The sequence below is a fragment of the Cheilinus undulatus genome, linkage group 19 (genome assembly GCF_018320785.1).
Source record: "Cheilinus undulatus linkage group 19, ASM1832078v1, whole genome shotgun sequence".
Classification (NCBI taxonomy): domain Eukaryota; kingdom Metazoa; phylum Chordata; class Actinopteri; order Labriformes; family Labridae; genus Cheilinus; species Cheilinus undulatus.
The window spans coordinates 40258024-40278430 of record NC_054883.1 but is presented as its reverse complement, the minus strand read 5'-3'; the positions used below and the strand labels follow the sequence as shown (position 1 = coordinate 40278430).

Here is a 20407-nt window from a genome sequence, read left to right as displayed (position 1 = left end):
GGGGCCTGATGCGGCCCCCGATCAGTGCTCTACATCCATCTCACGTCGCCTGTATCACAATTCTTTCTGACAATATTGTCGGAACGGGATGTTTTGTTGGATTCACAGGGCAAATAATCTGTAGAAGAAGCTAAAAAAAACACTTTAAAAGCCGCCCGAGTCCATATTGAATGTTAATTTACGGCCTCTCCTGCTGTGAGAAGTGATTTTAACTATCAAGCTGTAATAGAGATTTAGACGTGGCCCCAGCTCTCTTTCATACAGTCGTCCTTTGACCTTGGTGTTTTAAACTACCTGTAATATAACCTGTCATGACTAAGAGGTGATGATATAATCTAGGTGTCCTTCTACCAGCAGCTCGGCGATAACTTCTCCAGCTTCACACTGCTTTTTTTTATATATATTATATTGTTCACATCCAGGGCCAGGGCCTGTTAATTCTGCTTTACGGCCAGAATGGAGGACTCTAATGTTCAATTTCCATGATCACTTCATTCTGTAAAAGCCTGTAAAATACATCCAATGCTAGAAAGTGAGATTTTTATTAGGATGTTTTTCTCAAAGTAAAATATCACAGTGCACTTTCTTTCCAACGCTACAAAACAGGATGAAGTTTAGCAGGGAATGTGCACCGAGGCATAAAAGTGAAATATTTAAGCTCTTCTGCATTCTCAAGGTTATTAAAACAATGCCTGTTGTCGATGATTTAACCGCCGCTGAGTGCGTCGTAGGCGTCGGCTTTAAGACCAACACTGACGTACAGTCTAAGAGCAAAAAACAAGCCATAACCATAAGGCGTTGTTTGTGATCATTTAACAATTAAATGGCTTTCCCCCTCATTTATGAGATGGATATAAATTCTATGATGTGAGATTGCTTTTCCGGATAAATAAGAGCCTCCATTAAATGAACTCAGTTGGAGCAACAAGGCTCATTTATACCATAATGAATGATCTATTGCAATTGATTGGCGCTGATTGTGGCTGATTATGTTTTCTCTGGGAAATCTTCAAACACTTCTCTGCCTTACCTACAAAGCCACGGCTGTCAGCTCGAGTCACGTCAGCTGTGTTCTGCAGTTTAATGTAAAGAGAAATGCAGAATGTCTGATGTCTTTTCTGCCTCGGAGGGAGAGTGGGAGAAGACAATACGCAGACAACATCCTTAGTTTTCAGTGGAGTTCACAGACAAGTTTGGAAACTAATTTCCTCCGTAGAAAATTATGGGGAAGTTGGGGGCTTTATAGGCAAAACCCCGCCCACTCAGGAAAAAATAAGATCCTCTGAAATTTAAAAAAATGCTACAATCTGCATTGAGCAAAGCGCCTACATTATTAGCCTGTCTCTTGACCTTTTGTTAACCTTAGAAGACAGTGCTCCCCACCGTGGGCTCGTGACATCATGAGCCCACATATTAGCCCCGCCCACATTAAACCAAGCCAGGAAAGAGGTGAGAAATTTTCCAACAGTCTAAATCCAGAATTCATTCACATGTAGATCTCAGTATTTTCACGTTTACAGCAATTAGATTCCAACATACACTATATTGCCAAAAGTATTCGCTCACCTGCCTTGACTCGCATATGAACTTAAGTGACATCCCATTCTTAATCCATAGGGTTTAATATGGTCCACCCTTTGCAGCTATAACAGCTTCAGCTCTTCTGGGAAGGCTTTCCACAAGGTTTAGGAGTGTGTTTATGGCAATTTTTCACCATTCTTCCAGAAGTGCATTTGCGAGGTCACACACTAATGTTGGACAAGAAGGCCTGGCTCTCAGTCTCTGCTCTAATTCATCCCAAAGGTGTTCAATGGGGTTGAGGTCAGGACTCTGTGCAGGCCAGTCAAGTTGATCCACACCAAACTCTCTCATCCATGTCTTTATGGACCTTGCTTTGTGCACTGGTGCACAGTCATGTTGGAACAGGAAGGGGCCATCCCCAAACTGTTCCCACAAAGTTGGGAGCATGGAATTGTCCAAAATCTCTTGGTATGCTGAAGCATTCAGAGTTCCTTTGACTGGAACTAAGGGGCCAAGCCCAGCTCCTGAGAAAAGAAGCATAATCCATACCATAATCCCCCCTCCACCAAACTTCACACTTGGCACAATGCAGTCAGACAAGTACTGTTCTCCTGGCAGCCACCAAACCCAGACTCGTTCATCAGATTACCAGATGGAGAAGCACACTTGCACTTTGCATTGCACTTGGTGATGTATGGCTTGGATGCAGCTGCTCCGCCATGGAAACCCATTCCATGAAGCTCTCTACCACTGTTCTTGAGCTAATCTGAAGGCCACATGAAGTTTGGAGGTCTGTAGCCATTGACTCTGCATTGACCATTGACCTCTGCGTATTATACGCCTCAGCATCCTCTGACCCCGCTCCATCATTTTACGTGGCCTACCACTTGGTGGCTGAGTTGCTGTGGTTCCCAATGGCTTCCACTTTGTTATAATACCACTGACAGTTGACTGTGGAATATTTAGGAGCCAGGAAATTTCACCACTGGACTTGTTGCACAGGTGGCATCCTATCACAGTACCACGCTGGAATTCACTGAGCTCCTGAGAGCGAGCCATTCTTTCACTAATGTTTGTAGAAACAGTCTGCATGCCTAGGTGATGATTTTATACACCTGTGGCCATGGAAGTGATTGGAACACCTGATTTACATTATTTGGATGGGTGAGTACTTTTGGCAATAAAGTGTATCTAGAGTGTTAAGATACAGATTCTGGATTTTACTTAACAGGGTCACTAAGACCACTTCATTAGGCACAGGATCAGCTGGGCCCCCCAGAACCCGAGAATAGGCCCTCCTCACTTGTGATTTATTGGTGATATTAATGCATGTGTGTTGGGTCAATAGACGCAAGCATCTTGAGTAATAGTTACTTCGTATTGGAGCTGAAAGGTATGTGAAGCTTGCATTTTGTACCTTCTGTCCCAAGGTGGTTCATGCTTCTACTTTAATTTTTGTGTTGCTGTAATTGTAAGGTTTGCCAAATCCCTCTCTGAGTGTTTTTTAAAGGTTCAGCCCTTCCACATCTTTGTCTATACGGGAGGTTTCCCATTAACCTGACACGCCAGGTGGATTTGTTTCACAAATCCATCTGGAAAACCACCAATACTGAGGGAAAAGGCAGGGGCTTTGATTAAAAACTCATAGTGTGATTGGATGAATGTTCTGTTACATCTTTACAGGCCAATCAGAGCAACAAAAACACGTGGCGTAGCCGCGACTGAGGAGCGCGCACACAGCTGCGTGGTTTTGTGGTTTTTGAAAAGAGAACAACTCACTGCTGTTCTTTGACGAAGAAACGTCATCAAGTTCTAATAAAACTGGCGCTTTAGCAGCATCCACGCTAATCTCTTCCACCATAATTGCACTGGCCTCTTGTTGCTGCTTGTTTACGTCACGACACTGCCGTGCCTTAAAGTGCTGCCCCTCGTCTCTGATTGGTCCTATCACTTTCTAACCAGGCCCAAACGGTTAAGATGGGAGCTTTGCAAGATACATTCACCAGTGAGAAATACAGAAATGGGCGAATCCATCTGCTTTGCAAGGTTAGATAGTGTCTACATGCCTAAAAAGCATTGACTGCTGCCATGTGATCAAACATTTGCATGATGAGGAGCTGAACAGGTGTACCTATTAAAGTGATCGTTGAGTGTATGTGTGAAGTTTGTACTTTCCTATAATACACGGTATGTAATTCAGGCTTGATTCGGGTGTTTTTAAAGAAACTTTCTTTGTTTAATCCTCTTTCTCTCTATGTGCACTAGACTGAGCATCCTTAACAAACAACACTTAAGATGTTTGAGCAACAAAAACCACTATCCTGCCTCTCGCCTTCAGATATCATTTTGTTTTCATAGCTACATTTTTCCTTCTGTAGATCAACACATCGTGGAAGCTAAAACAGAAATTGTACGGGCTACCATCTGTGCATGTTAACACAGATTTTAACAGGAAAATAAAACAGTATAAGTCTTTATAAAGGGAAAGGGAAAAAATGTTTCCCCAACTCTTTCTCTTGAACTTTTTTTGCTTTTAACTGACTCATTAAACCTAATTAGTGCACATACAAAGATACACTGTCCTCCATTGATATCGCTGGAGGACAAACTCAAAGTGTTTGACTCTTTAAAACCAGAGAGAAAAAAGTTATCAGATGTAGTATCAGATGTGAGATGCATACAGATTTAGCTTTGCCATTTTTGCTGTTGGAGTGCCTCGTCGGCGGAGCACAGATTGGTTTCAGAACCCATTTGGCTGCTGAATTTGAATCAACAGATTGAAGTTAGCAGAAAAGATGCCTCTAACTGATCTGCATGAGGCGAATGGAAACAATGGCAATGAAACGATCTCTGAAGGCTGGGAGTTACACTTTAATCCTGCTGCAGCCTCCCTGCAAACGGTGGCAACGACTGAAAGTGTTTTTTTGTTTAGCCGTGTTTGAGGCCTTGAGCTAGTACATGGCACATGTTAGATCTTGCAATGCTGCTGAAGGTTTCATGAAAAATGCCGCAAACTCAGACATTTTGTGTAAAAATTGAGACTTAAAACGTCAGTAGAGGTGCAAACAGAGGACAATGGCGTTATCTTCATGATTAATGAGATCATACACTGCCTCAGATGTCATATTTTCATCACTTTCTCTCCTTTTTCTCCCTGCCTGTACTCATTCTGTTGGCATGACAATTATTTCCACATTTAGCTCTGTTGACTTGGCTGTCTTGGAAACTAATGAAGGCCTGTCTGCCCACAGGAACCATGGTAGTGCAAGTGGCAGCCACAGATGCAGATGACCCGACATACGGGAACAGTGCCAGAGTGATCTACAGCATCATCCACGGACAGCCGTACTTCTCAGTGGAGCCCAAGACAGGTGGGTGGGATATTTGTTAGAGGAAAGGTGATTTCATGTTCAGATATCGTCACAGTGTGTCATCTCAAGATGCAAGACAAAAATGAGTAAGCCCTGCATGTGACAGCGGTTAATTAGGAGCGATATTAAATGCACAGTATGTAAATTCTGCTGCCAGGGGGCTCAATCAGAAGAATATCAAAAGATGATGTGAAGGGATGTGCTGCACAGCGTCACCCACCTCTGCTGTTTACTATATTTTTCTTTTAAATTGAGGAGTCTGCATCCTGTAATGTGCTTTTACTAAACAGTGAACCACCATGTTGTAGCGACCTGTTAGAATGTTGTGTCGTAATTTGTTCAGTAATGTACAAGTTCTGTGAATCCTCTTTCTGTTCTGTTTCTAATGCTGTTTATTGTTATGTGCAGAGCCAGGTCTGTTACTGGGGGGGGACTGAGGCCTAGCTGGACTGTGGGTAGCTGGAGAGGAGTAAGGACTGAAGCGTGATCAAGAGCACAAGAGCTAGCAGTTAGTTGTTGATTGTTTTGGCGTGATCACGGCCGACAGTAATCGTTGTGCAGTTGTTGAACCCTTTATGACACTGGTCATCAACTGGTGGCCTGAGGGCCACATCAGGCCCCCCAAAGCTTCCTGTCCAGCCACCGAAAGATCATCAAATTTAGAAAAGGAGGAAAAGAAGATTTTAAGAGTATCCTTTTGCTTTAAATGTCTGCAGCTGTTAAATCCATCCATCCAAACAATTAACATTAAAATAGTTTTAGAATGACTAACCATCTTATCTGTTTTTACAGAAATTTACTGTCAAAATTAGTTGATATTTAAAAAATGGTTAAGGTTGGCAGAAGTGCTGCAAAAATTGGCAGAAAAAAGTTGTGAAAAGAGGTTAAAATGTCAAAAACAGTAAAGGAGGAAAAAGGGGCAAAGGGTATCAAAAATTGGTTACAAATGACAAAAAATAGTGCAAGAAAGTAAAGAAAAGGGGTTAAAAAGTTAAATAATGACAAAAAGTGACGAAAAGTGGCAAAAAATGATAATAGAGTGGCATAAAGGGGATAAAACATGCAGAAAAAGTGGTTTAAAGGGGGTTAAAATCTTTAAAAAATTGGGTTAATGAGACAAAAAGGGGCAAAAAGTATCAACAATGGGTTAAAAGTGGGAAAAAAACTTTTAAAGTTGCAAAAAACTGTTGAAAAAATGTAATAAAAGGGGTTAAAAAGTGGCAAAAATAGAAGAAAAGTGGCAAAAATGGATAAAAGAGTGGCACAAAGGGGATAAAACATGCAGGAAATGTGGTTTAAAAGGGGTTAAAATCATGCAAAAACTGGGTTAAAGAGGCAAAAAGGGGCAAAAAGGGGTTAAAAGTGTCAAAAAGGGTTAATATTGATGCTAAATGATGATTAGGGAGGGCCCATTCTCTGGGATTTTCAGGGGTTCGGCCAATCCTGTTGTCAGGCCTGCTGCATTCTAGATAACAGGGATAGATCTCACTGGTAATGACTTAAATTGTCCTGTAGTTTAAAGGAAAATACAAACACTACTGCAATAATATTTCAATCAGACCAAAATATTTATTTAATTTTTTGTGTATTTGAATATCCGGCCCCCAGAGTTTCTGTTGAGACTAAATCTGGCCCTTGTGTAAATGTACATGATGAGCCCTGCTTTATGACCCACCATAGAACAAGTCCGCCAGAGCATATCTTTACATGTTGTAGTGCTATTCTTTTTTTTTTTTTTTTTTTTTGAGTTTTCTTATCAGCTTTAGATCAATACAAACTTTCGAACCCAAATTTTACTGATATGTATGTTTTAAGTCTATAGTAACAAATTAAACTGCTCAAAAGTGCAAAAAAAAACAAAAAAAAACAAAAAATGAAAAGTGTTTTTTGTTTTTTTACACATTTTCCTACAGAGATGTCAAAGCTCTATCCCTCAAATTTTGATTGTAAAAAAAGTTGCACAAGATCATTAAAAACTGCAACAAATTATTTTGAGTACGTTCATAACTTCATTTTTGAAATACACTTGTCTTTATAAACTGTGGCAAAAGTGATTGGAACACATGATTTCAATTATTTGGATGGGTGAGTGAATACTTTTGGCAATACATTGTACATTACTATAATATAAAAATAAAATAGATAATGTTTTCTTCATTATCTTTCCTTCAAATCAGGGAAAAATAATCAAAAACAGTTTAAAATAGAGCTAATAGTCATGACCAAGGGAGGCAGAAGTAAACTTTTATTCATTTTATAAGAACAGAAGAGAAACACTCTGAAACTGAGGGTTAAAAACAGCCTTTAGTAAACACAGACCCTTACTCTTCATTCATAAGGACTACAGAGTGCATCTGTACTATCTGCTGTAATTTAACACAAGGACCCTGGCACATACTCCACATTTAGAAAGCTCATAATGCCAAGCTTTTGTTGACTCTGCTGGAAGTGTAACCGCTCAGTTACGCTGTACGTTTATGCCTGATACTGTAGGTAAACATGGTGTTGGGACTACTGTGACTTCAGGGTTGTTTATTACGTATGTGTTGATCCTCTTCACAGAGAAAAGGGAAGCAGGTTATTTGAAAAGCACCTCTAAATATGTAACGGTTAGGTACCATCGCTGGCTGTGATATCAGCGCATTTGAATGACATCCCAATAATATAATTAACTGTATCAAACACCAAGCAGATAATGAAATTACCAGTTGTACTTATTATATTAGACACAACAGGTGCAGCTAATTAAGTGTCAGTCAGACACTTTTAAAAATGATAATTAAGTGAACTGATGGAGAGCCAGAGGAAGAGGACACATGCACGAACAAGCATCTTCTACCGGTGAGGATTCACAACATTTTAAAGGAATAATCACTGACATTATTATCTGTGCTATGATGAAATATAATGCAACCAGGTGGCAAACTTTGGTGTTAAAAAAATACATCTAAAGCTATAGTGCAAAAAATTGCAGTTCCTAAAGTGTCCAGTTGAGGCTTGCTCCAAAAGACCCTTAAGTCCCTTTAACACTCACATAAAAAAATCCAGTTTTACAGTCTGAATAAACATGCTTACATTAATATTATTAAAGTAAATTTGGTATCAGCAGATTGCATATTAATTGGTACATGTTGAATGCAGAGTAAATATTTTTTTAACTCATTTTTTTTTATTTTTTAAGGCTAAGAGTTTTCATTACTGACATGATTAGGTACAAATCTAGGGAGAAGAGTTAGGAAGAGTAAATCCCAAGCTTCACACTCATGGAGTACTGGACTTAGAGGCATTATCCTAGAATGACTGTTTGAGAGGTAGTGAATAGTGGCTACATAATTGCTGCATCACAGCTTGATTTTCACTAATTGGAAGCTGAATCAAATTTGAGCAAACATAGCATAGAATAACATAGCTTTTTTAGCTTTAGCTACATTAGCTATGTAGCTATCTTACATTAATACATTGATTTAGACTTTTTAACTTTTGTTATCCTAACCCTAACCTTGACCCCTACCCTAAGTTTAATCCAAATCAAGGAAACTAAGGGATAGGCTAGCATAACTCCATTAGCTTAAGTTTTAGCTACATTAGCTATGAAGCTATTTTTGTTGAATAAAATATGGGTTAGTGTGATTATGTGCTGCTGACACTTGTTAAGGAGACTTTTGATCTTAATGAGGCTTTCCTTGTTAAATAAATTCAAATAAATAAATAATTCAATGAATTTGCAAAACTTACATTACCGATGTTATCTACATAGCTAATGTAGCATTATTAGCTTTAGCCTTAGCAAACTTAGCTGTGTTAAAGTGTTTTCATGGGGCCAAGTTTTTTTTCTTGTAACAGACTGTTTTACATAAAAAGGTTTGAAATAATATTTTGCAAGTCAAAATGTAATATTTCATTGCCTTACCTTGACCCCTAACCTTAAAACTAACCAAGGTGAATCCAGTATAACGTAGTGAAGGCTAATTTAGCTTGGTTAGCTTTAGCTACATTAGCTATGTATGTATTTACATGAGAAAAACATGGATATACATGATTATGTGCTGCTAGTCTTGGCCTAGACACTTTAGTAAAGAGGATCCTTGATCTCAGTGAGTCCTCTGTAATTTATGTAGCTTATGTAGCGTTGCTAGCTTTAGCCCTAGCTACCTTCGGCTATTCGCTTTATGAAAGGTTTAGTAGTTGGGTTTTGCAGGTCAGATTTTGCCTTCTAACTTTCAGTATCCTAGCCCTTAATTTGACCCCTACCCTAATGCTAACTAGAACTTTAATCCAATTTTAGCAAATGTAGCATAGGCTTAAATAGCTATGTTAGCTTTAGCTTCAGCTACATTAGCTTTGTGGTTAATTTATGTGAATAAAATATGGGTTTATGTGATCATGTGCTCTCCTTCTTGACCAGGATACCCTTGTGAGATTCTTGATCTCAATGAACTATGTAGCTAATGTAGCTTTGTTAGCTTTAGCCTTAGCTACCTTTAAATGTTTACTCAGCTTTATTGAAGGTTTTGTAATCAGGTTTTGCAAGTCAGTTTTGGTAACCTAACCCTTATCTTAACCCTTATTCTAATCTAAACAGGAAGCTTGTAGTGGTTTGTATTTCTGTGCTGAAAGAGAGGGTGTCTCACAGTATTGCTCTGCAAGAGGAGGGGTCTGAGAGCCGTGGTTCGCAGCCAGACTGTCTTGATCACCTTTGAAATGTCAGCTCTGTAATACCTCAGTTTAGCTAAAGATTGCTAGCATAACGTACTGCTCATAGCATTTCAGGTTAGACTGAAGCAGCTAAACCTCTGAGTGTATGAGCCACAGTAGGACTGCATTTAATTGCTCACAATTTCAGCTTTTCAGAGGGGTTGAATTACAGTTTATTGCCAAAAGAGCCCAGTGAGCGTGGAGCTATGAATGATTGAAATTTCCCTGGACTTTTAACACTTTGATGCTGATTTGGAAATTATTGACGTTTTTATTTTGCTACCAACAACTTAAAACACTAAAGATTGCAGCAGAAAACCAAATTCAATTACTTATCATCACTTTGTGCAGCAAAGATAACAGTATATTGGAAAACAGTTTAAAAGCCTGAGGAAAAGAAGGGCTCAAATAAACTGAGATAAGACGTGAGGTAGTTTGTTGACTTGTGGGCCGTTTCATCCTGAGGAGTGCAGCAGCAGCCCCTCGCTGCATCATCATAGCTGGCTCATTAGACACTGCCCTGCCGAGGCTCGGCCACTTCATGCATAGCTCTCCACCAAGAAAAGAAGAAAATATGGACCATTCCATATTATTAGGCTGCTTCCATCTACACACATGCTGGCGTTTTATGAATGTAGTTTTAATTCATGAACTGGAGGAAGCCACTGCAATGCGGGGATTTATGTCGTTTATTTTTCATGGTCAGGCAGACACAGACATAAGAGGAATGCTCAACAACAACAAACTCCACTGTGACCTGTAAGGTTCTCTGTAAACATTCAATAAGCCTAACCAGCGGAAGAAAATAGGCTATTCGAGAAAAATGAACGCGCATGGCAAGAAAGGAAATGACTCCTCACAGTGCTGGAGTTATGGATGCTCTGTTTGAGGAGGGAAAGATGCAGAGAGCATCAAAACTCCTCCACACTTAGCTGTGAAGTCAGCTCAGTATCACAGAATCTCTGTGTTGTTTTTCACTTCCTAGAGACGTTCGGCTAATGAAGCCTCCTGCTGCAGCTTTCATTAGGGAACATTTCCATGTTTCCATGTTTGGGGGCGAACATTTACATGTTTTATCCACTCTAAATGAAAAGGTTCCTCGTGGATACTCTTTAAGCTCCAACAGTTCCTCAGGGACGTCTCTGAGGCTGTAAATCTTTGATTTTCTTAGAAGCTAAAACTTCTGTGGGCTAATTAATGTGTTAAAATGCTGCAATCACCTTCCCTAAGATGAGTTTGGGGTGGAACTAGGGAATTTTTGCTTCAGTGTTTTTCTCTGTTCCTTTTTTTGCTTTTAATTCAGCTCATGATCAAGCACCTGAACTCCAAGGATGATGCTTAATTTGTCGTCAGCATTTGAGCCACAGAACAGCTCACACTTTGGTCGGTTTAGTCCAAAGAAACTTCAAGACGGACTAGCAAATCCACGTCTGTTTTACAGCTTATGATTGGATATGAAAACATTTAGTTTAGGAAAACAGTACCTGAAAAATTACCTGTCCTTTTGTTGATTTGAAACCTTTTTTATGATATGTACATAGTTCAGGAATATGACTCCTGGAATAGCATATCTACATGTGAATTAAGCTGCTGATTCTCCTTGAATTGTATTATTGTTGAAGAAACTCATCCACTGTTCCTTTACATCAGGGCTATTCAATTACAAATTTGATTGGGCCAAATTTTAAAATCCAGAAATGTAGCTGGGCCAGACATGTTCAGTGGCCAGTAAGCAGCTGGTAATGTCAAATTTCAAACCATTACAGATCAATTTGATGAAAAATATGCACTTTTTTATTCATAGTCTCCCTTTTAGATATGGCAACATGACAAAAGCAAAAGCAAGAAATGTTTTTCTTTCACTTAAATACAAATAAAATAAATAGCATGACAAGTAAAATAAAATTCTGTAAACTAGAAAAGCACTCAGAGAGCGTAGACCTCCGCCATCAGTCCCATCTCCCAATAGTGAAGAATCCTTTAAAGAGGGGGTATTATACTTTTCTGATTTTTAAAACATAAATATAAAGTCGTAATGTTGGGTGTCCATACTTCACGTATGCAAATTTTCAAACCGCAAGATAAACGTATGTGGCAGTAATCTTGGAATTAGAGTGTAAACTGATGAAAACGGTTCGTTGGGAATCTCTCCCAGATCTTCCCGAGACGAGATTTCGATGGAGCGAACTGATGAGGTCATCGCAATAGGATCTCCTTACTGGTTCGTCCGTGCTGCCGGCAAAGCAGAACAGACCGCCCCCACAAGGCCTTTTAGCCATTTAGCCATTTAGTAACCCAGTAATTAAACACTTATCAAACAGATACGTCCTGCTCTATCCTTCTCTGCTGCTGGTTTTCTTCCCCCTCTCTCTCCAAACTATCAGGATCAGACTCCGGGTCTAACACGTACGGACGTATATCAAAATTCACCATATTTTACTCAGTCGGACCGGTTCATTCCAAGTTTACAAATACTAGCTACCGACTTGTCTCCTCGACTGGTGGTGCGTCTTTCAAACTCTATAAACTCCAAAACTTTAAATAGAAACACACCCACAAATGCTGCTGGGATTGAAGTCACTCATGTCCGCCATCTCCTGGTGTAAAGTGGTAACAGCGCAGACCTCCGCCATTAGCCCTATCTCCCAATGGTAAAGAATCCTTTAAAAAATTCCTGGATCCCAACAGTGATCCAGATCAGTCCCAAAATCAAACCAGTTCTTCTTGATGCCATTTCTGACATTTCCTGAAAATTTCATGAAAATGCGTCCATGACTTTTTGAGTTATGTGGCTAACAAACGAACAAACCCACCCGGTCACATAACCTCCTTGGTGGAGATAATAATCATTTTGGTCACATCTTACCCAGGCGTGTCTTAAGGTGCTTAAAAACTAAATTTGTCCAGTTGTAGGAGTGTTGCATTCATGGTCTGAAATACTGTGGGAATTTATGAAAAGTTGCGAAACAGGTTGCTCTCTGCATCTCTGGCATGACCACAGGCTGAGCCACTTGGGGGTTGGTTCTGGGCCGCATGTGGCCCCCGGGCCACTGATTGAATCGGCCTGCTCTACATGCTCTGTCCGTCAGGAGGGGCTGTGACTCTTTCACCACATGGTGGCAGGGTTAAAGGTTGAAGAGAGAGGGGTTGTGCTGAACATGAAAACGTGAGAAACGCTTGAGCCTCTGAATGGAGTATGAATGCAGAGCTGAGAACAACAAACCCAGATGGAGATATTTCATTTGGAAGTATTCAATGCCTGCTATATAAACACTTACAATACTACATTTCACACTTTAAACTAGAAGATAAGGCAACTTTTTGTCTTTGTCAGGCTAAATATTAATAAAGGGTTATACACAAATGCACTGAAATGTGTTAAATTTGATTTTATGGAAACTTAAAGCTCCAACACAGACTGATCTGACATCTCTGCTGTTTGTATAGGACAACAGCTGGTTTATTAACCTGTCAAATACTGGCACACTCATACACCCACTCCTAATATTCTCTCAGAACCAGGCCTTGGGTCTCGGCCAGCGCCTCAGCTCTCTGCTGGCCATATCTGCCCGACCACGGCTGATTATACTTGGCTCTGTTTCCATCCGCGTAGAAGGTGATTGGATCTCATGGTTATGAGATGCAATATCGGTGTCAGGACTGAAGGGCTCAGACGGCTGCCGGAGAGGTGTGACTCCTTGTGGGACTCGACGCAGGGAAGCATGAAGACATGTTCTCTTGTTTGACAGGGCTAACCTTAATAACAACCCAGTGTAAAACAACGGCTTACAGAGCGGGAAGTTGTGTATTGAGGGGGATCCTGCAGGGTTTATAGCAGCATAGTTACTGCCTGGAAGTCTCTCTTGGTTTAAAGCTGATAGATTCCTTCTCCCTCCTCTATACTGCTTCCTTTAAAAGTATGAGGCACAGCTGTAATTGGGAGAAATATTAGGAAGTGCTCACTCCGTTACCTTCGTCTTCATCTTAATTTAGTTACCTTTCAAGAAGAACTACCTTAGGGAAATAAAATTTATGCCGCTAAAAATGCTCCACTGGTTCTCTGGAAAAGGATCCTGCAGTGTCATCAACTTTTAACCTCTTGCAGCTTTACAAACATGCCATTTTTTTAAAAATCTTTCTACTTTTCATTTATGTGCCATTTCCCAAAAAAACAGCCTCTTTTATAATTGCAAGGTGCTGGTTCTCTCCAAGCAACGTACCTAAGTTTGGAAAGCTGCTCTCAGGATTTGGTGATTCATTCTAATTTCTCCTTTTTGAAGCTAAATTAAAATTCTGATCATGAAGCACTTAAAGGTGGCTCATTTATCATGTCATGCCTAGCAGAAATTTCCAAAACGGGTCGGGACTGATAGAAATCTGACCACCTGCCTCTGGCACTTCAACGATCTTTAACAAAGTTTTGCAAGAACAACTGAACACATCGACGAGTCTCGAGTGAGACTTCATGACACCAATACCAATTAGAGCAGGGCCGACTTTTACTTAAGTCGTGTTCAAACAGCAGTCTGCCTCATAAAGTCCACATTACGCTTAATTTTTCTGAGTCTTATTCTATTCAAAGAGCTGCTGCTTACTCTTCCACTGCCTCAGTTTTCAATAAGCTAAGTAGACTTTTTAAATCCAATTGTTGATGATTCAAAAACTCTAAATCAGTGATACTCAACGTGTGGCTCTTTTATGTCTTAGTCTTAAATATTATTCCCCAAGAAAACCTTAAAAAAGGGGAACTTTTGTGCCCCTTTTTAACATTTTTTTTGCCACTTTTATCCCATTTAAGTTACCTTTTGTCATTAAATATCCCTTTTTCCCTACTTTTTGCTCCTTTTTGGCACTTCTTTTTGCCACTTTTCCCCATTTTTTGACACTTTTCACCCATTTAAGCTGCCTTTTGCTATTAAATACCATTTGCTGCCCGTTTTTGCCCATTTTTGCCACTTCTTTTAGCCATGTTTTTGCCATTTTTTCCCTTTTAAACCATTTTTTTTTTGCCATTTTTCACCCCTTAAAGCATCCTTTTGCCTTTAAATACCTCTGGTTTCCTATTTTTTCCCATTTTTGCCACTTCTTTTAGCCACTTTTATCCCATTTTTGCCCTTTTCACCATAATTTCCCCAATTTACACTTCCTTTTGCCATTAAATACCACTTTTTTCCTACTTTTGGCCCATTTTTGCCACCTTTTCCCCATTTTTTTGGCCACTTTTTTCCAATTTTTGCACTTTTCACCATTTTTTTTTTTGCCACTTTTCACCTGTTTAAGCTTATTTTTTGCCATTAATACCAATTTTTCCCTACTTTTGCTCATTTTTGCCACCTTTTTCACAATTTTTTTGCCACTTTTCACCCATTTGGTCACCCTTTTGCCATAAATACTACTAGTTTCCTATTTTCTTGCCCATTTTTGCCACTTCTTTTAGCCACTCTTGTCCCATTTTTGCCCTTTTCACCATATTTTGCACATTTAAACTACTCTTTTGCCATTGAATACCACTTGTTTCATATTTTTTGCCCTTTTTTGCCAGTCTTGACAGCTTTTTGCCCATTTTAGTCAATTTTTACTCATGTTTTTGCCACCTTTGGACAATTTTTTTCCACCTGTAACTCATTTTTTGTCACTTCTCACCCATTTTTTGCTACTTTCTGACCCTTTTTCCACTTTTTCTCCCCATTTCACCCCTTTTCATCCATTTTTGTTGCTTTTTGACCATTTTTGCCACCTTTAACTTATTTTTATTGCTACTTCAAGCTGTTTTGCCACTTTTCACCACTTAGACTGTGGCTCTTGCAACGGTATTTTTCAACGATCGGCTCTTTGGTTGAGTAACTCTGCTCCACGCTGTCGGCATATGTACTGTAAACGGCCTGTGTTCACTTCAGTGTCTCTAATCTCGGTTAATTCCTGCACTTTTCCGCTGCAGTAGTAAACATCATGCTGGGTGAGATGTGATGCAGAGACACTGTCAAATGTCAGTCTTGCTTCTTTCTCTTCAGCGTTGAGCTGTCAGCGCGTTTAAAGCGTATCATTGCCTCCTCAGATCTTGACAGTGACAGTCGCCTACATGTACATGTAGACATTTGTTTGCATCTTCACACCATTTTACTTTTCTTAGATTTTTTATCACAGAAAGATTTAGTGAGCTCTATTGAAGTCTTTGCTGAAATGTGTCTGTCATAACAGCATAAAATGGGCTTGCACTTCAATTAACTTTCAAGGCTTTGACAGATGTTTGAATGTATTTCTGCCATTGAATGTAAAGGAGTGGGAAAAGGCTTCTGTTTCAAAGTCGAGCAAATCTCGGTGTCTTTAATGTGCTTTCTTTCTAATGGTTGGGCAAGGGCAGCCTGTACACATTTTTAGTTTTGAAAATATTTCATTATCCCCCCTAAATCTGCAAATATTTTGCAAAAGGCCTTTTGCATTTGGCACATTTGCACCATGAGTGAAGTTACCCTCTGAGTCAGTGAAATTCCACTTACTCAGACCCAAATTTAAAGACCCTGAAAAGTGAAGTCCAAAGTTTTTTGTCTGAACACTCTAGAAATGTTGGAATCTGGTTGCTGTAAACATGTGAAAACACTCAGATCTACATGTGACTGAATTCTGGATTTAGACTGTTAAGAAGTTTTTCAAGTCCTTCCTGGCTGGGTTTAATGTGGGCGGGGCCAATATGTGGGCTCATGATGACAGGTGAAAGGTGAAAGTGTGAGAAAGATTTCAAAACTATTGGTTTAAAACATCGAAGTGTGAGAATAAAATTAAAATTTTGAGTTTTAAAGGTCAAAATATTACTTAAAATGTAAAACTGAGCATACAAAAGGTTATATTAAGAGATAAAAGTCAAAATAAGGAGCTTAAAAGGTCAAAACATGAGAAAAAATTCAAAATCGTGAGTTTTGAAGGTCAAAATATTACTTAAAAATGTAAAATTGAGCATGTAAAAAGTCAAAATATGAAATTAAAAAGTCAAAACAGTAACTCGGCATCATAACTGTGGAATGCAAAATCAGGAATATGAAAAGAAAACAGATATTTATCGTCCCATATTCCTGCCTTTTTATATAATTGTTTTAACTTTTTACGTATTCCCATTTTTATGATTTAACAATGATATTTCAAATCATCAGGGTTAAGTTTACTTTGCCCAATGACAGCTGGGACGGAATAAGGGGTATAGAAAATGGATGGATGGATGGTTAAGTTTACTGCTTTAAATTGGAGGAAATCTGCACTTCATGCCAGTGGGCCTGTTATAATAAAAATATGATCTAGTGGGCCTGGTGTAACTGTAACATGGGCCGGATTCGGTCCCCGGGCCTTGAGTTTGACACCCCTGATTTAGAGGTTCATAACACAGTGACCTGTCATACAACAAACTTAAATACAGATTTATTTTCACTTTACAGGGTCTTTAACGTCGCAACGAGACTTATTGAACTCGTTGGAAGAGCACTTTTCTGGGTCAAAGTGCACCTTTCAGTCTCTGTGGTTCTCAACTGGTGGATTGAGACCCAAAAGTGGGTCACGAAGCAATGATCAGTGGGTCCAGAAGATGTGCCAGGAAAAAAACAGTGGCAAAAAGTACATGATATGCAAAAGTGGACATGTACTGTAGCTCATCTGTACAACTTTTCATAGGTTTTCCTGTGATGACGAGCACATCTGGGTCATTTTCTTCAGATTTCAACACACCTATCCCCTTTTTCCCCAGATAAAAAACACTGGTTTTCCCAAAATGATTAGGATTTTCCTTGAAAAATTACCAAATTCCATGCTGGAGTAAAATCAAATGTATCCATGCAGGTTCTTCTATAGTGGTGTAGCTTTTCAAACATGTTTTTGTCCTTTCTTTACGTTCAGTCATACTTTTTCCACTTAGAGTCTAATCTGCAAAATTTTTCATGAAGTATATTTGAGCAGTTGAACATTTGTTAAACTTTGGGATGCGATTTTACACCAGGAGTTGGTATCGGGTCCCAATGCCAATAAGAACCACTGGCTTATTATCTATCAAATTAGCTCACTTTGGTTGGCAGGTTGTTCAAAATTTAATATGTGAAAAACAAGAGAAAATTGCATTGGATGAAAAACATATAAATGATGTATTTTAACTTTAACTAAGTCATTCTTAAAAAATATGTACTTTCACTATTTAAAGTTTCTGTAAGATGATAAAAAAGATCAGCGGTCTCTGAAATCCTCAGACCAGCCTGTCTGCTACAAACAACCATGCCGCATCCAAAGTCACTTTCTTCTCCATCCTGATGCTCTGTTTGAACTTCAGCAAGTCGCCCTGACTACGTCTACATGCCTAAATGCACTGAGTTGCTGCCATGTGATTTATTGATAAGCTGTTTGTGTCAACAAGCAATTGAACAGGTGTACCTAATAAAGTGACCGCATTTATGGCCGTATCAGTTTTATAACATCTGAATCAGTACATGCATCAACAAGGTAACCTTGCAAAGCAGATGGGTTCGCCCGTTTCCGTGTTTCTCTCTAGTGAATCCATATTACAAAGCTCCTGTGAACTGTTTGGACCCGGTTAGAAAGTGACAGGACCAATCAGCGACAAGGGGCAGTTCTCTCAGGTGCGGCAGTCGTGATGTAAACAAGCAGCAACAAGAGGCCGGTGCAGTTATGGAGGAAGAGATTAGCGTGGATGCTGCTAAAGCGCCAGTTTTATCAGAACTTGACAACATTTCTTTGTTAAAAGAAGAACAAAGAGTTTACTCCTCTGTAGCAGCTACGTCACGTTTTGTTGTTCTGATTGGCCCGTAAAGATGTGACAGACAGAACGTTCATCCAGTCACACTCTGAGTTTCTTCTTTAAAGGCTCTGCTCTTTCCCAAACACTGTCTATGAGTGGTTTCCAGGTCAGATTATCAACAAGGTTCACATTATGATATGCTGTCACATCGACTTTTTGGGGCCCATCCTTCAAGGCGCTATATTTTTTTTACACTTCTGCATTAGCTTCAGATTTCAGCACCAGAGGTTCCTGCTTGGTTTGAATCCATAAATGAAAAAGTTAGAATAGTCCAGGGAAATTTATACCAAGATTCCTGATACGTTTTTGCACTCAGTCACTCGCCCTGAGTCTGCTTCCTACGCCTACGCGTTCTACGCCTACGTTGTGAAGTATGGTTTCTTTGGAGTCAATCTGAAGACTAAATCATGGTATGCCTTGAAGCGAGGCTTCTTGTGGTTTGATGCCATGGTGGCAAGTTGACCAGAATTGAAATATAACCATGCTTTTTCATCCTGACGTCCAAGTATTACAATTATTTGTTCCAACAAAACCAAACGGTTGGGCCAAAAGTGATGGCCAAATCTTAACTTTGTACTTTGTGGAATTTGGAGAGTATTTTTTCCTTTTATCAGAAAGGAAAGTCAAACAGTCTAACAGTGAATAAAAGCGCAGCTCTGCAAAAATGCAGATAGAGATTTTGACACAACATTATCTGGCGGTGAACTCCAGGTTTCGTGTAAAAGCAGTGAAAAACATATTTTTAGTTAATAATACAAGAGAGGACACTACAGTTAAACACAAGGTCAAATTTCAGTAATAAAAGAAATAAAGATGGAAGAATTAAGTTAAAATCCTGAAAAACTGAGCAGTTATCTCTGCTGAGGGCATGTTGGCAGCCAAGAAACTTTTTCCTGTTACATATGGTGTTTGAGACCATTTTTCTTTCATTTCTTTTTAGACTTTTAGATCAATTTCACAGTGCAGCTGTTTTTTAATGCCTCCAATCCTTTTACACGCCATTTTGCCATTTTCAACTTATGTAAATATCAGGAGCATTTTCTTCTTTGATGATCTGCTTCTACAGTGAACTTCACGGAAAGCCATGTGTTTGTAACCACATTTAAAGTACGGCAAAAGTCTCTAACACGACCAACAAGACAGACATGTCAAGTTCAGGGGTAGAATTAGCTGTGGTGACGCAGAGGAAACAAACACTTTTGGCAATGAAGTAATTCATTTTCTCTTTCTTGTTGTCATGAGCTTTAGAGACCAAAAATTCTTTTCTGTTCCAGGCCATAAATATGTTTAAATCGACTGGATGGTTGGGCATTTTAACACTGGGCTAATAGAGCTTTACTTGCTTTTCGGCCAGCCTCTGGTGGTCATTTATGGAACTGCAATTTCTGGCAGTGAGGATGCCACCTATATCAGACCTATGATAGCAGAAGATCACGGCTGACCCTCTAAGATGTTATCATTTCAGAAAGTAAATAAAATCCGGAACATCCAAAATACTGTTGTAACCAATATACTAGAGGATAATTCTTGATTTAATACTCTCTGAATGCCAGTAGTTCTCTAATGACAGATTACGAAAACAGATCAGAGTTTGTCTAACACAGTGATACTCAACGTGTAGCTTTGGAGCCACATGTGGCTCTTTGGTGATTATTTGTGGCTCTTTTATGTCTAAATTTTAAACATTCCCCCAAAAAGCCTTAAAAAGGGAAACTTTTTTGACCTTTTTCACCATTTTTGCCATTTTTCAGCCATTTAAGCCACCTTCTGCCATTGAATTCCACTTTTTTCCTACTTTTTTCCCCCATTTTCACATTTTTCTGTAACTTTTTACCAATTTTTTTGCCAATTTTATCCCATTTTGGCCCTTTTCACCATTTTTGCCACTTTTCACCCATTTAAGCCACCTTTTGCCATGAAATACAAATTTTTTCCTACTTTTTTGCCCATTTTGACTTGTATTTTCCAACTTTTTACCAATGTTTTTTTGCCACTTTTATCTCATTTTGCTCTTTTCACCATTTTTGCCACT

At 39.3% G+C, this 20407-nt stretch overlaps 1 protein-coding gene across 1 annotated transcript in view; it reads left to right on the top strand.

The window, feature by feature from the left end:
- Nucleotides 1-20407, top strand: part of cdh7a (cadherin 7a) — a 226637-nt gene that overhangs the window by 108206 nt on the left and 98024 nt on the right. The window contains exon 4 of the mRNA XM_041814197.1: nucleotides 4773-4892. Coding sequence (XP_041670131.1) covers nucleotides 4773-4892 — 120 coding nt within the window. The remainder of the gene's footprint in view (nucleotides 1-4772; nucleotides 4893-20407) is intronic.